Here is a 16812-nt window from a genome sequence, read left to right as displayed (position 1 = left end):
CAGGCTGAAGAACAGGCAGGTGGTAAGGATCTTGGGGATTCTGGGTCCACCGAGCTCCCCGCCGATCTCGGGCCGGCGGCGGTAGATGAGGACGCCGATGCAGATGAAGGCAAAGATGGTGAAGAGTGTGACGGAGAAAGCGAAGGTGCCCGGGTCAACCTTGAACTCCTGGCCCTTGGAGTAGTGGTAGACAGCAGCGATGGACCAGGCCACGCCAATACCCAGGAAGACATTGACAGCGTTACTTCCTGTCACGTTGCCGATTGAGGCGTCGGCGTGGTCCTGGATAGCTGCCACCTTACTGCAAAGGTGTCTGAGGAGAGAGGAAGTGCTGTGTTTGAGATCCATCAAGTCTTTAACTGCAGAATGATTAGCAGGAAAGAGTTTACTGGTCCCTGGTTAGTCCTCCTCAGCCTGTGAAAACAGTTGTCTAATGTCTTCTGTGCCACTGAGGGCTAAATAAGCTTGGGCTTGGAGATTTCTAAAATAAAGTTTTTGTTACAAACTGGAGGTGTGGGTTTAAAGAAGTGGCTGTTTACCAGGCAGTGAAATGACACAATCCTTGAATTATTGAAAATGTAAGATTTTTTTTTTTTTTTTTTTTTTTTGTGTTTGACCCATACTAGGGACTAAAAAGTCAGGATATCAAAATCATATCTCAACATGTTACAGCGATTTCTGTTAATCTGTCTCACAAGTCAAACTGCTTTATGGAAGCGAAAGTAGACTTCCCCTGAAGAGAGTAAACAAACCCAGATTACCAATCCTGCTTTCACTGCCATCTAGTGGTGGCTGAATGTCATGTCAAACTAATCACACCTGTACACACCTGTGATGCTGGGTGTTGAGTTTAGATCTTGTGCCAGGTTAAGTTTATGCTTGGCAGACTCTTTACCATTTTTACAAATCTTTTGAAGACACTTTAGACAACAGCATCAGCCAAATGAATTCAAAGTATTGTACTGTAATTGGAAGTGAATCAGACCTGGTACAGATGTGCCCAAAGCTACGAACACCACAGCGGTGACGGAGTCTTTTTAGGCCGACGGTGCAGCCGAAATGCGACGCCAGGTCACCGATGAATGCCGTCCAGAATTCCATGACGGAGATGGACACGACGAAGCAGGCCCAGCCGTTCAAATAGTCTGTGGGAGGAACTAAGGCAAACAGAAGCTTCCAGAAGACGGTGAGGAAGTGCATGACGTAGTCAAACAGGAGGGCAGCTTCTCCCTCGCCACATTCATCATCGTCATCATCACCTGAGAGGGAGGCAGAGCCAGGAGTCAACACTGATTCACATACTGTATAAAGCTTGGGCAGGTTATATTAGATTGTCTCAGGTCAAGTTCTTACCAGAGCTGACTGTGATGGCCTCCACAAACTGCTCTCTCCAGCTGTTAGTCCCGATCACCAGGGCCAGGTTGGTCTTCTTAAGGAGTTTATCCACGGTGCTCTGAAAGACAGCAGATCAAAGGAAGCTACACAGTGAATCACCAAGGTCAAACAATGACATATAGAGAGGCCCAGAAACAAGTGTTCCTCTTTGTTCAAAAGATCCCATCAGATTGGTCACCTATCTAAAGATCTGACCGCATGTGTTCATTTGGATACTTGAATTATGACATCAGTTAAACAGAAACTGTTCCCACCTTGAACTCGTACGACTCCTCTATGACCACCTCCATTTTGATGTGCTCTCCCAGCATTGGCCGACCCATCTCTGCTATCCTCCTCTCCTCCTCCTCCCTTTGGTCAAAACCTCCTCACCCCCTCATCTGAGAGACAGAGAGAGAGATGAGAGAGAAAGAGAGAGAAAGAAGGAGTGAGAAGAACGAAAGAAGGATAAAGACAAGGAGAGAGAAGGAGAGGGTGGATGTTGGATGGTATAAGTATGCCATATTAATGTCATAAAAATGTCATGAAATTGTTATAGTATAGTATGTAATAAAAACATCAAAGCATTATATGTCTTAAAGAGTCATTGGATGAATAGAGACTGATAGACAGATCGATTGATGGATGGAAGGACAGATGAATTTGAGGTGAATGAATGAAGATAGACTGATGGGTGGACAAACAGACGGACGTACCTGCGATGTTGATAATGGCGGAGGGGGCGGGTGGTCTCGTCCCTGGACCTTCCTGTAGACGTCTCTGCCTGAACAGGAAACCAGAAACTCGAGTCAAAAACGGAACCTCAACCAGAGAAAGTCACATCTCCATTCAGAACAACCACAACCACAACCAAAAATCTAAATAAATAAATCTGTTGAGGTTGGTTTTTGATTGGATGGATGAAAACCAATAGATTGCATTTCGTGACTATTTCACAAAATGCTGTGTGACTGCCATGGACATTAAAGTGTTTCACTCTGTTATTGTCCTATTGTGGACAATAACACATTTCCACGTGGGGAGGTGTCTGACCACACAGCTGTTTGTCTGCTCAGGAGTGAAACAGGACAAATGAACTCAGGTTCACAAGAAATGTTCCAGTATTATGTCTCTACTGATGAGATAATGTAGAGAACGTGTTTGTGTTCACCCACCTGTTTTGACGAATCCACCTGAAAGGATAGAACATATGAAACAAGAAGTCCAAATTAGTTCTGATATTACAGCCAGTTTTCATTTTAATTCTAAAATGAACCAAACTGTATTTCAGAGATATCATGAATGAGACAAACAGCAGGACGGAAAAGGAAACATTAGAGCAGCTTACCGACTTCCTGAAGCAACACAGCTGAAGAGAAGAAACAGAGGAGATGAAATCAGACAGAAAAAAGAAGCAGAAAAACATAACAGATAAAAAGAAACAAGAAGTTAAAAAAGAGGAGCCCAGATCTTCTGAAGATGCAGAGTTTAGTTTGGTTGCTATATCAACATTTTTTATCATCACTCTAGAAAACGAGTCATTTGCAGATGAAGATGACTCGGTCCTGATCTGACTGAGAATACAATAACAGGACTGTGTTCAAATCCAGATGAAGGTATCAAGTAAAAAGAACTTCACTCTGATGATCATGAAGTGACTCAGGAAACAAACATGAAAAGACATCTGTGTTCAAACGTTTGCTGTTTCTGTCAAAGTAGTTAATCATGGATTATGTTTAGTGTTTAAATGAAGGCACACACAGGCAGGTTTACTGGGACAGGGACAAACAGACCACAAGCACACCTGTCCAAACTGTCCTAACATATTCAAACCTCTTCAGACCTGTCCTAAACTGTCCCACCATGTCCCAGCCAGTCAAAAGCCGTCCTCTTCTGTCCTAAAATGTCTGAACCTGTTGTAACGTGTCCAAACATGTCCAGTCGTTCTCTGGTCTTGTCAGTTTCATTCTGTGGTAACCAGTCCCCACAGGTCTAACCTTGTCCAGACCTGTCTTGCCCATGATTAACTAACAGTGGAAAGCACCCCATCCTGTCCTAACCCGACAGTCCCAGTCCCTCCAGAGCTGTCCTCAAGTGTCCAACAATGCCCCAACCAGTGGAAAGCACCCCATCCTGTCCCTACCTGTCCCAGTATGTCCTAGACCATTATAGCGTTCCCCTTACCCATCCGATCCAACCAGTCCATGCATTCACCCTTATTTCTAACCTCTCCACACCAGTTCTAACTAGTCCTAACTTGTCCAAAACTGCACAATCATAAAGTGTCCCACCAAGTACCGACCAGAATAAAGTACCCCATCCTGTCCTAGCCAGTCCCAACATGTTCTACTCATTCCTAACCTTTCCAAGCCCGTTTCACTTGTCCCCAACTACTCCAGACTAGCCCCTATCACGAAACCAGTCCAAACCTGTTTTAACCTGCCCTAATTAGTCCCACCATGTCCTAACTATTCTAACTAGTTCTTACCTACCGACACCTTAAACAACTATTCTCAGCCAGTCCATCTCCTGGTCAGTCCCAAGTTGAGGTGGAGGAGGACGGGTGGGCTGTCAGTGTCCCATGTGAAACCAAAAGACAACTTACTTTAACTTACTGTTGTTACATGACTTATGTTCTAAACTAATGCCAAGTTATTTAACAAACGTACTTATTTGAACCCAAACCAGGATCTTTCTTTAAACCTAACAGAGGAGTTTTGTTGCCGTAAATTGTTTTGTTTTAATTCACAAAGTAAAGTTTGACTTCTTCAACATAGCTGCAGTTTGGCCCGTCTGAGGCATTAGAACGACAGTAACGATGACCACCGATGAGGCCCATTCAATCGGCTGATAACGTTTAGGTTGGGTGGTGGAAGGAGGAGGCAGCACAGCGACAGCAGCAGGAGCAAACCGAACAAAAGCAGGAAAAGAGTGCTTCAAGGTAGATGAAGGAAAGGTCAGAGGTGTCTCTTCACACCTGTCCATCTCCTCTGGTTCCAACACGGCTCCAGCAGCTCTATGTAGAAGCTGGCCTGCTTATCGTACTCATCATGGTCAATTACTCTAACTGCTATGGTCTTCCTGTGGACGACAGAGTACAGTGGGAGGGGAGGTCAGGGTCATGCGTTAGTTCACCAACACACATTCAAACACACTCATAGAGGCCGACAGATGCCATCTGACAGGACTCCGTCGTCATGGTGTCTGAGTCACCGTTGCAACACCATGGCAACAGGGATGAGCTCACCTCATGTGGCCAGCAGGGAGGAGGTTAAAGTCACAATGAAAAATATTGGTATTTCCATCATGGTAACACCTAACTGAAGAGGCAATTAACCCAAAACACTTCTTCTTATATCTACAATAGATTGATTGCTGATGTTTTTCCTGCGAGGTCTTGAGGTGAGCTTGAATTAACAGAGGTTAAAGGTCATTAGTGATGTGGGCGGGGGTTACAGCATGGGAAGGCGACACCCCCACCTTTCCTCTCACTCATCTCCAGCAGCTGAGGCTCTCCCATCTCTAGGAAGAAGTTCTTGTTTTTCTCATATTCTTCATCATCAATTATATTGATCTGAATAGTTTTGCTGAAACAGAAAAAAACACAGAAAGGTTGCAGAAGGAGAAGTTTGCAGACCGTTTAGGCGTAATGAGGAAAACATGGTGACGAAAGATACCAGAGACGTAGAGTTAGAAGCTGCAGGGAAACAGCCGCGGAACAACATTTACAGAAACGTAACAACGTAACAGCGTAACAACGTAACAGCGTAACAACGTAACAACGTAACAACGTAACAACGTAACAATGTAACAACGTAACAACGTAACAGCGTAACAACGTAACAACGTAACAACGTAACAACGTAAAATGTAACAACGTAACAGCGTAACGTAACGTAACAACGTAACAATGTAACAACGTAAAAATGTAACAACGCGTAAACAACGTAACAACGTAACAACGTAACAACGTAACAACGTAAAAATGTAACAACGTAACGTAACAAATGTAACAACGTAACGTAACAACGTAACGTAACAACGTAACAACGTAACAACGTAACAACGTAACAACGTAACGCTACAATGTAACGCTACAACGTAACGCTACAACGTAACGCTAACAACGTAACGCTACAACGTAACGCTACAACCTAACGCTACAACGTAACGCTACAACGTAACGCCAAATTAACGGTCACAACGTGCCAACGTAACGCTACAATGTAACAACGATGTGAACGTCGTAAGGACGAATGTGAACTAACGACAGACAACGAGGATGTGAGGTGTAACGACAGAATGTAACGGTGTAACGACAACGATGTGACAACGTAAGGACAGAATGTGAGGGTGTAAACAGAAGGTCAACCTTAAGGACAGAGGATGTGAGGGTGTAAGGACAGAGGATGTGAGGGTCTAAGGACAGAGGATGTGAGGGTGTAAGGACAGAGGATGTGAGGGTCTAAGGACAGAGGATGTGAGGGTCTAAGGACAGAGGATGTGAGGGTGTAAGGACAGAGGATGTGAGGGTCTAAGGACAGAGGAGGTGAGGGTGTAAGGACAGAGGATGTGAGGGTGTAAGGACAGAGGATGTGAGGGAAGGACAGAGGATGTCGCATGTGTACAGATTGTAAAGCCTCTGAGGCTAATTTGTAATTTGTGATTTTGGGCTCTACAAAATAAACTGAATTGAATTGAATTGAATTGAACTTAAGATACTACTTAACGTTCTCTGACAGAATAGAAAAAGCATTGTCATTCAACGTTTCCATGGTTTGCAGAAATGTACAATGGCAATAGTTCTTTGCTGCTCAACTCTTCTGTCAATGTCTGAAAGGATTGACATAATTTTATGTTTGAAACTTTGTGATCAATTAGATGAAACCTAGATGCTGATTCGATTAAAGATAAGTGATTTGCTTCCAGTTTAGACCAGTTTGACTTGAGGTCCTAAATGATTCAGTGACCCAACATGAAGAAACCAGCTGACACAGTTAGAGGGTTTGTTTGGAGGCTTCACAGGGCCGCAGGCTACCAGAGCCCTGATTGGACAGTGTGTGTGTGTGTGTGTGTGTGTGTGTGTGTGTGTGTGTGTGTGTGTGTGTGTGTGTGTGTGTGTGTGTGTGTGTGTGTGTGTGTGTGTGACTGAGTGTGTATAGGCCCCGGCGGCGTGGAAAGACAAAACCGCCTTCATGCATTTCCATGTTTATTTAATATGAGCAGATTGATGGTTTGGAGGTTTGCCCTCTGTGATCTACAGTCTGTATCCTGACGGAGTGTGAAAGGAAAAGTCCTGCAGTTAAGTTTTATTTATAGATTGATTTCTTATACAGCAATCAATTACATTTGAGATTTGAATGTTTGTTTACACCAAGTTCTTAAAATAAAAGAGCAGAAGATTGTTTTTTTATATCTTTTCAAAGTTAAATTTATGACACATATAAAAAACCAACTATACAATCAGTATGTTTGACCTTTTTATTATTCTAATAATTACATTTAAAGTGGATTTATGTTTCGTGTTTAATGCTAAAGTGAAGTTATTGATGGTCAAACATTTTATTAAAGCTGAAGATATCAGACAAGCTGACTGAGAGATGATATAAAGAGATGAAGATTCATGTTCCAGTGTTATTTGTGTTCTCTCAGTATAACGGGCTGCTAAATGTTCAGAGTACTTATTCAGTATGAGGTGTTCTTTTCAGGCCACAGAGTGCTGGACAAACTAACACCATATGTTTCATTATGCTCCTAAAATATGACGCTCTAAGAGATAAAACCTGTTTTACTTTACTTTCTGTGATAACAGTGTTTTTATTTACACGGTTAACAAACTTATCTGCCAACTCGTACATATGCTGCATCATTGGAAGAAATAAGAAAAAATAAAAGACAATAAAAAGTATTCAAATCCAAATGAAAATAAATGACTGAGGGGAATTGGAACTTCAAAATGTACCAGAAAACCAAAACAAGTTGCTAAAAGCGACACTTTACTAATGAGTGAGCTGTTAACATAAAAACACTGATTGTTGGAGCAAGAGTACAACCGTAAGTCTGCAGTTTACTATCTCAGACAGGTTGACATAAAGAGCATGGTGAGGTAGAGGTGCGGCCGGCGACGACCTCCCCTGTGGTCGACTCTGAGAGGAGCCGGCTGCACTCATCTGTCTGCTTTATGGGCCGAGAGCTGGACGATGAGCAGGATCCTGCTGCTGCTCAACACAGGCTGCCCTAATAAGGAAGAGAGCTGCGTGATGTTTATCTGGCCAACACACCGGCAGCACGACAAAAGACATGTGAGACACCGAGCTGGAGATCCACTCGCACACTCCAAAGAATAAAGACGACCGCAGCCGGTCAACAAACATCCAACGACCACTTCAACCCCCAAAAATGGAAAAAAGAAAGAAACATAAGCTAAAAAGGAATTAAAGGAGTACTCTACTCATTTAGTCAGTCACTTGGAAGTTGGAGGACTCACTAGAAACACATTGACAAACTTTGAGGGTTGAATTCACAATCTAGAGTTTTTTTGCAGAAGCTAAACACAAATACGACAAAAGAAACATGCAATCCTCAAGGGAGAAATGCTCCTTTAACTGAGCGTCTCGCTGCTCCTGTGAAACGATCAGGTATTTAAATAAGCTATTATGGAGACATTTGGTGCAAAATGGGTTCTCAATGTAAAAGCAGTCCCACTCACAAAGGCCAGCTCTGATAGAGACACTCAGCATCTTCAGAGAGTTGGTGGTGGATATTAAACTCTGTCATGTTTCAATAAGCTTTAAGCCTCTGCACCTCGTGGGTCGGCTCTGTATCTTTCTTTTTCTCTCCATCGTTCTGCCAACAAAGATAACTGATAATCGGGCGGAGAAAAGTATTTTTGAATTAATAATAAGTGAAACTAGAAGAAGTTGCTCTGTGATTATGGATCAAACTATAGAAATTGTGAAACTGGAACGATGACTCACAGTGAAGTTCATCGTCTGTTTGAAACAGTTTGCTCAAAGCTCGATGGTGAGCTAAGCTGACCGCTAACACGTGAGCCAGCTGGAAACATTCTCTATGAGCGTCTTTCTATTTTCTCTGAGCTCTGTTTACTCTGGAGTAACATGTAGTATTATACAGAGATAATCAATCAATAAAAAACTGATGTTAAAATTTCCCTTTAACCCCCGAAAACCTTTTTTATTTCTTTGCCAGGAACACAATGCTAAAATAAGTTGATTTACTTTACTTCTCTAATTGTCTATTTAAACGTTTCTTGTGAAAAATAGCCACAATGTTAAATAAATAAGAAAATGAAGGAACTGAATTTGACGAATCATAATATGTTGAATCTTAAAACACTCGTTTTGTGTCAGATTATTTCATACTCAACCACAAAAGTGTTGCAAACCGCTGAAGAAAAGTTTTCGCATTAAAAAACGCAGCTGATTTCTTTAAGGTAACACCTGCAGTAATCACATGTGATGGATGTTAGTTAACTGGAAGCTGTAACCTGACCACATAAACAGCAGCAGTGTGAAGCTCCTGTCACACAGAGCAGCTCTGTTCACAACCAGAGACCTCCAACGCTCGGCTTAAGGCTGTAATGTGAATGAAACAAACAGACTTTTTAAAGCTTCACATCTCCTACTGCACATGCTCACATTAACCCTTCACATCCAACACCTCACATCAGTCATCCAGCATTCCTAGTTATACCTATGAAAAATAAAGCGCTGTAATAAGTGGAAGTACCACGGAATTCTTTCATGTTATTGATGTTATCCTTAACAAGAAAGTATAAATCCCACTACATCAAACTCTGTGCGTGTTTGCTCCTCATGTGACAAGAGAAGTCAATGTTTATTGTACAAGTAACTTCTGTACTTCACTAACAGGTGGAGAACTGTGGTGAAGCCATTGCTTCCTGTGTTAAAGCTGCATTCTCTCTCCTGTCCACCAGGGGGCGACTCCTCTGGTTGTATAGAAGTCTATGAGAAAATGACTCTACTTCTCTCTTGATTTATTCCCTCAGTAAACATTGTAAACATGAGTTTATGGTCTCAATCTCTAGTTTCAAGTCTTCTTCAATACAGCATGATGTTCATTTAGTAAATGATGCTCCATTTAGAGTCAAACAGACCATAAAGCAGGGGATGCTTTAGGGCGGGGCTACACACTGATTGACAGGTCCACACCAGAGACGTATACGGCGTCTCTACGTCACTCCTCCTCAGTCCATATATGGTAAATTCCTGTTCACTGGTTCATGAAAACCAGGATGCCAATGACCGTATTCCAAGATGGCAATGGCGAAATTGCCAAACTCTTTCTAACCTGCACTCCAGAAACCAGTGGCTGACATCACAATGACTACATTTACTAGTCTATGGTCAGTAACGCCCTTCTGTAGTTATTTTAACCCAAACAACAATCTTTTCGTAAACCTAACTAAGTAGTTTAGTTGTCTAAACCTAACTAAGTATTTTTTTGTCTTAACCTAACTAAGTAGTTTTGTAGTCTTAACCTAACTAAGTAGTTTAGTTGTCTAAACCTAACTAAGTAGTTTAGTTGTCTAAACCTAACTAAGTAGTTTAGTTGTCTAAACCTAACTAAGTAGTTTAGTTGTCTAAACTTAACTAAGTAGTTTAGTTGTCTAAACCTAACTAAGTAGTTTTGTAGTCTTAACCTAACTAAGTTGTTTTGTAGTCTTAACCTAACTAAGTAGTTTAGTTGTCTAAACCTAACTAAGTAGTTTAGTTGTCTAAACTTAACTAAGTAGTTTAGTTGTCTAAACCTAACTAAGTAGTTTTGTAGTCTTAACCTAACTAAGTAGTTTAGTTGTCTAAACCTAACTAAGTAGTTGTGTAGTCTTAACCTAACTAAGTAGTTTTGTAGTCTTAACCTAACTAAGTAGTTTAGTTGTCTAAACCTAACTAAGTAGTTTTGTAGTCTTAACCTAACTAAGTAGTTTAGTTGTCTAAACCTAACTAAGTAGTTTAGTTGTCTAAACCTAACTAAGTAGTTTAGTTGTCTAAACCTAACTAAGTAGTTTAGTTGTCTAAACCTAACTAAGTAGTTTAGTTGTCTAAACCTAACTAAGTAGTTTAGTTGTCTAAACCTAACTAAGTTATCTGGATCCTTGTAGACCACAACAAAGGGATCTGTATCTGACAATATTTATATATTTGCTCCATTCTTTCTTTTGCGTTGATCCAATCTGTGACTCTGATCTGATCCATCACTCTGATCGGAACCGTGAGTTTTATGATCTGTTGCACCTCTACAGTCCCTTTAAGATGCAAATAAATCTCCACTAAACAGACGTCTGTCAGCTGATGACTGAGTCCTGTATCTAACTGTATCCTGATGGGTCTATATAAGGCTCTCCCAGCAGGGTAAATGCAGGGCAGCGTCATCATTAATAAAGTAAAACAACGAAGGAGCGTGGCACCTTTTCCATTTCATTTCCCGTCGCCTTCACAGCCAGCGGCCGTGTTTATGCTCTGGAAATAAAAAATGTTGTCATTACATTCCTGCTGCCCGCAGACATGGAAAGAGTCTGCCTGCAGCCGCTGGGTGAGCCATGTTAACCTGAGGCTGAGTCACATGATCGTGTGCAGGAGGAGCTTCTGAAAGAAATCCCTGTTCAATACCAACTATCATACAACTGCTGCTGATTTACTAGAACACGTGAAGAAAACACCTCTTCAGATTCAGACTTTTCCATGATTCTTTGATTCCAAAGTTCCTGATTTAAACCAGATTTTGACCACATTTATACTCTATTTCACTCAAACAACAAAGAACTTGAACAACTACTTGTTTCCCGAAAACATGCAAGAGCAAGAAAAATACTTGGTAAAGTTTAAGAGCTGCAATACAAAAATGTACTTACACACTATAAATTTAGAGTCTGAGGATCAATCAGTACTGTCAGAGTTCTTCAGAGGTATTTACGTGATCAGAAACATGTTGGCAGTCGGCCAAGAGTGATAAACTAACATTTAAACTGAGAACACTGGACGTTGGTTTTATCTTTAAAAGATGTCGTTGACATTTGTAATATTGAAGAATATTGAAAATACCTTTAAAGATGGATAACAGGTAAAAACATGAACCACTAAGGTTTGCATAGTGGGCGCTTAATGACGACTAACACAGTAACTTACAGCATTCTCCCTCAGAATGATGTTCCTATTGGACGATTCTGCAGCACATCATTTACTGAGTACCAGTGCAGGAAGTTTTGTGTCCTTTATGTAGTAAAGTGGAAAGGGGGATTTGTGTAGCACATTTGTCGAAATTTAGCAAACTGTAACCATGATATTTACAACTTTAACTGCACAGTAATGAACATGCATCTTGTTGCACATTGTTATGCCCATTTGAGCTTTGTTGTTTAATACATTCTGCGGTTTTGGAAAATCAGCCACTGAAAACAGTTTCTTTGGCTGGAGGGCTGGTTGGTGGACATGTCGAGGCACATGCCAATGTAAAAAAAACAAGTGGACAAACAAGTGTTCCAGTCGTCTGAATGTCCACTAGACTTTAACAAGCAATGTCAAGCAACGGTCTAAGGACAGAGGAGGTGAGGGTCTAAGGACAGAGGAGGTGAGGGTCTAAGGACAGAGGAGGTGAGGGTCTAAGGACAGAGGATGTGAGGGTCTAAGGACAGAGGATGTGAGGGTCTAAGGACAGAGGAGGTGAGGGTCTAAGGACAGAGGATGTGAGGGTGTAAGGACAGAGGAGGTGAGGGTCTAAGGACAGAGGAGGTGAGGGTCTAAGGACAGAGGAGGTGAGGGTCTAAGGACAGAGGATGTGAGGGTCTAAGGACAGAGGAGGTGAGGGTGTAAGGACAGAGGATGTGAGGGTCTAAGGACAGAGGAGGTGAGGGTCTAAGGACAGAGGATGTGAGGGTCTAAGGACAGAGGATGTGAAGGTCTAAGGACAGAGGAGGTGAAGGTCTAAGGACAGAGGAGGTGAGGGTCTAAGGACAGAGGATGTGAGGGTCTAAGGACAGAGGATGTGAGGGTGTAAGGACAGAGGAGGTGGACAGGGAGGTGAGGTAAGGACAGAGGATGTGAGGTGGACAGAGGTGAGGGTCTAAGGACAGAGGAGGTGAGGGTCTAAGGACAGAGGATAAGGACAGAGGATGTGAGGGTCTAAGGACAGAGGAGGACAAGGACAGAGGATGAGGGGTCTAAGGACAGAGGAGGTGAGGGTCTAAGGACAGAGGAGGTGAGGGTCTAAGGACAGAGGAAAGGACAGAGGAGGTGAGCCCCCTCTGAGGCATATTTGTTATTTGATTTTGGGCTATACAAAATAAATTGAATTGATTTGAATTGAATTGAAAATGTTGATTCAGAGTATAATGGCTTACATTGTGGTCCGCCTTGGCCCCACCCACATAAACGTCCATGAGCTTCGTGTGAACGGACTCATCAGCCCATGTGTGTAACCTACTCCGACACATTGACCGCCATCATCTGCCTAATTCATGAACTTGATTAACTCAGGACCCTTTGTGTAAACGTCACCTCACAGACAAAGAACCACTAGTCATCAACTAGTTATCAATACAGTCAGAAATCATTCTCTTGACATTTAAAAGTTGTTTTTGACATAAAGACTCTAAAACCCAGGATGCCTTGCAGAGAAATCAGGGAACCGACACAGTAGATGTTGTACTTACAAGATCTCATCGTTCTCGAACTCCAGGACTCCATGTGTGTCCTCAAAGTCCTCGCCGCCTCCTTTAGCCGTCCCCTCAATAGTTTTGTATGGGACCACCACGACACCGCGAGCTCCCGAGGTCCGGATCACCTTCACCTCCATCACCCCGACGCTCTCGCTCACAGTCACAGCCGGCTCCTCGAACGTAAAGATCCCTGCGTGGTCGTCGTCAAAGATGGTGACGGTGGTCGTGCAAGGCAGACCCAAACTTGCGAGGGCATCCACGTGGTTTGCCTCGCACTCGTTTGAGCTGGCGCCCTCTGATAGGACCTTCACATTGCTGAGGTGAACAAGGAAATGCTCGTCTTCCTCAAAGATATCATCGTCAATTATGTCAATGCGGAGTTCCTTTTCGGTCTCGCCTGGTTTGAACAAGATAGTTCCTTTAGTGAACTGGTAATCTGAGCCGGCGTTTGCGGTGCCGTCTTCAGTCTGGTAATCCACCGACACTGTGCTCGTTAGGTCTCCACCACGGCGCACAACGTTCAGCGCTACAGTGCCGCAGTTCTCCAGACACTGGTAGGTACCGGGGTCGAAGAACACCTTGGAGGAAAAGTCGTTCACTGAGACCTCGGTGCAGATATCGTGCTGGTTGGCTCTCTTGGCTTGCTCGGCGGCATGCTTCTTCAGGATGTTTCCGGCTCCCGTCATGATCCTGGTGGCCTGACAGCGGTAGAAAGCCCGACTCTTCTGCTGCTGGGTTAAAACTTGGTAATTGGCGAGCTCCATCAACTGCTCCATGTCCTTCTCGGGATGTTTCTGTTTCAGCTCCTTCAGGATCCTGGCCACCTCTCTGCGGGCCTCTTCCTCATCCAGCTCCTTAAAATCAAACGCTATGTCCTCTCCGCCGGATTTGAGCATTTTCCCATCCATTTCGATGTCGACCTTTGATGGAAGCTCTGGTTCTCCCTCTGTTTCGATGATCATTCCTTTCTGCTTCCCTGCTCTGTATCGTTTGTGCATGTATTTGTAGAAGAGGAGTCTGCGGTCGGCCACATAAGCGAATCCAACACAAATGGGGAAGAAGAAGAGCGTGACCAGACCCTCCCATATCTCGACAACACCTGGAGAAAAGACGGCCAGGATCAGATAAAGCCAGATGTATGCAAAGACACTCCAGATGGCGGTGACGAAGAACACCCTGAGGTGCTTCACCTTTCTGGTTTCTCCCTCAGGAATGACTGACACACAAAAGCCAATGATGACAAACATGTTGAAGGCGGCACTTCCTACGATGGTGTTTGGGCCCAGCTCGCCGGCGTTAAAGTTGTGACCACAAACCTCCACGACCGACAGGAGGATTTCTGGGGCGGAGGAGCCCAGCGCCATCAGGGTCAGGTTGGACACCGTCTCATTCCAGATGCGCACCGTCGTGGTGATCTTCTCGCCATTTGGTTTCTTGATGGTGATCCGTCTCTCCTGGGAGGTGATGACCTCGATGGACGCCATAAACCTGTCGGCGATGATGGAGACACCCAAGAACATGTACGCCAGCCCCACAAAGTAGACAGTGGCCCTGGCGATTCGGTCGGTTAAAGCCGGGTTTTCTGGCTTCCACACCGGCAGGATGACGCCTTCGACGCAGACGCTGCCTTCCCCGCATTTGGTTTGGTTACTGAGCGTGTCGTTGGACGTGAAGGTCAGAGCGGAGCCTCCGGCCACCGAATGTGGAAGTTCACTTGAGATGATGGTCGACAGGAAAAGCAGCTGATAGGTGGAGAACAGTGACGAGGTCCGGGATCTACTCATGGTGACACTTGAGCTTAAACCTGCAAGACACAGAAGGAAACGTTAGAGCTTTTCTGTCGTATCATGTTTGAAACTGGTTTGAATGGACGACTTCTCAACTGCCTCACTTCTGCTGAATCACAGAGAGAAACTGTAAATCCTTTCCTTCTCTGGGACTCTGAATCTAACTGTAGTTGTTACTGCTGTGAGTGTTCACATGAGCTGATTGTAACACAAGGTGTTCAACAATCTTTCTCAAAACATCAACAATAACTGACTAATTACTACACAAGCGTAGTTTTTAAGTAGTATCTAGAAGTTGTGATCAGTTCTTGAACTGTTTGGTTCAACAGAGAAGATGTTGATAATCATAAAAGTTATGAATCAAGTGTAAACACCAGTCATTCATTGTCAGAGCTTCTTTGTAAATTAAATAATTCTGGGTGTTCACAATGTTTATCAGACCACACAGTCAATCTGGACTCTTCGGGTGGTAATTGACATGCATAATCATCAATAAGGTTAAGTGATAATGCAAATAAACACTTGTTGAAATCATGTATTTAAGTTATATTTAATTTTGGTGCGACCGATACTTTATTATAAAACTAAAATCTATAATTTTTTATTTTTTATAAGAGACGATCATTAACTTTAATTTACATTCAAATATTATTGTGCTCAGACTGGGAATTATTGTAAATACAATTTTTCAATTAAAAACTACTTTTTCTATATCTCACATTCATTTTAAGGACAATATAAACACATTAATATTATAACATCACTATTCCGTCTCATATACTGCCATAGTGTAGTATTAGATCAAATGTACTGCTGTACTACCTGATCTATTGCAGTACTAAATCAGAAACCTACCGTCACTCAAACAGTTTCAGTATCTGACAGAAGAAAAAAACTGAATCTCAAACAAACATGAGAGGAGTTTTCATCCTGGAGGCAGAAACGAGTTCATAAAGCGTCCACTTCTTCTGCAGAGGAACAATACAAAGCTGTCGGATGATGTGGAGACGAGAAACAGGAACACGCTCTGATCATAACACCAGTGTGACCACGAAGACACCACACCGCTGTCTGTTCAACAGTCTCCTCCTCTCTGCCTCTCTCTCTGTGTCTCTCTCTCTATGTCTCTCTCTCTCTCTATGTCTCCTCCTCTCTGTCTCTCTCTCTGTCTCTCCCTCTCTCTAACTCTCTCTCTCTCTCTCTCTCTCTCTCTCTCTCTCTCTCTCTCTATGTCTCTCTCTCTCTATGTCTCTCTCTCTCTCTATGTCTCCTCCTCTCTGTCTCTCTCTCTGTCTCTCCCTCTCTCTAACTCTCTCTCTCTCTCTCTCTGTCTCTCTCTCTGTGTCTCTCTCTATCTCTCTCTCTCTAACTCTCTCTATCTCTCTCTCTCTCTCTCTCTCTCTCTCTGCCTCTCTCTCTGTGTCTCTCTCTCTATGTCTCTCTCTCTCTCTCTCTCTATGTCTCTCTCTCTATGTCTCTCTCTATCTATGTCTCTCTCTATGTCTCTCTCTCTCCTCTAACTCTGTCTCTCTCTCTATGTCTCTCTCTCTATATGTCTCTCTCTCTCTGTCTCTCTCTCTATGTCTCTCTCTCTATCTCTGTAACTCTGTGTCTCTCTGTCTCTCTCTCTCTCTCTCTCTTTTGCAACTCTGTCTCTCTGTCTCTATCTCTGTGTCTCTCTCTCTCTCTCTCTCTCTCTCTCTCTGTCTCTGTCTCTCTCTCTGCCGACACTTTCTAAATCGGTCATATCACTTTTCTTATCATAACATATTTAGTTTTTGGGCACCAAGAGTTTTCTCTTTATATTAAATGATATTGAACTCACAAAAAGTTGAATAAGGGTTGAATTACAATTTCAGTCAGGTAAACTGAAAATATTTGATTACATTTTCAGTAAATTCTGACATTATTGGTGCTACAAGGCCCTATTGTTTCTGTTTACACCAGGTGGTGAGG

At 43.0% G+C, this 16812-nt stretch overlaps 1 protein-coding gene across 1 annotated transcript; it reads right to left on the bottom strand.

Annotated features, from left to right (window-relative positions):
- Positions 1–3: 3 nt before the first annotated feature.
- LOC129116808 (sodium/calcium exchanger 1-like) lies at positions 4–15790 on the bottom strand (the record flags this gene model as incomplete). Its single annotated transcript, XM_054627513.1, is given in 11 exon segments — positions 4–309; positions 981–1037; positions 1039–1259; positions 1354–1453; positions 1650–1762; positions 2087–2158; positions 2550–2567; positions 2723–2743; positions 4855–4961; positions 13064–14873; positions 15712–15790. Coding segments are annotated over 10 exon segments (2805 nt in total), but the record flags the coding sequence as incomplete, so codon positions are not given.
- Positions 15791–16812: the final 1022 nt, after the last annotated feature.

Source organism: Anoplopoma fimbria, unplaced genomic scaffold (assembly GCF_027596085.1).
Source record: "Anoplopoma fimbria isolate UVic2021 breed Golden Eagle Sablefish unplaced genomic scaffold, Afim_UVic_2022 Un_contig_9094_pilon_pilon, whole genome shotgun sequence".
Taxonomy (NCBI): Eukaryota; Metazoa; Chordata; class Actinopteri; order Perciformes; family Anoplopomatidae; genus Anoplopoma; species Anoplopoma fimbria.
The sequence above is the reverse complement of the archived record's forward strand: the minus strand, read 5'-3'. Positions and strand labels throughout refer to the sequence as shown.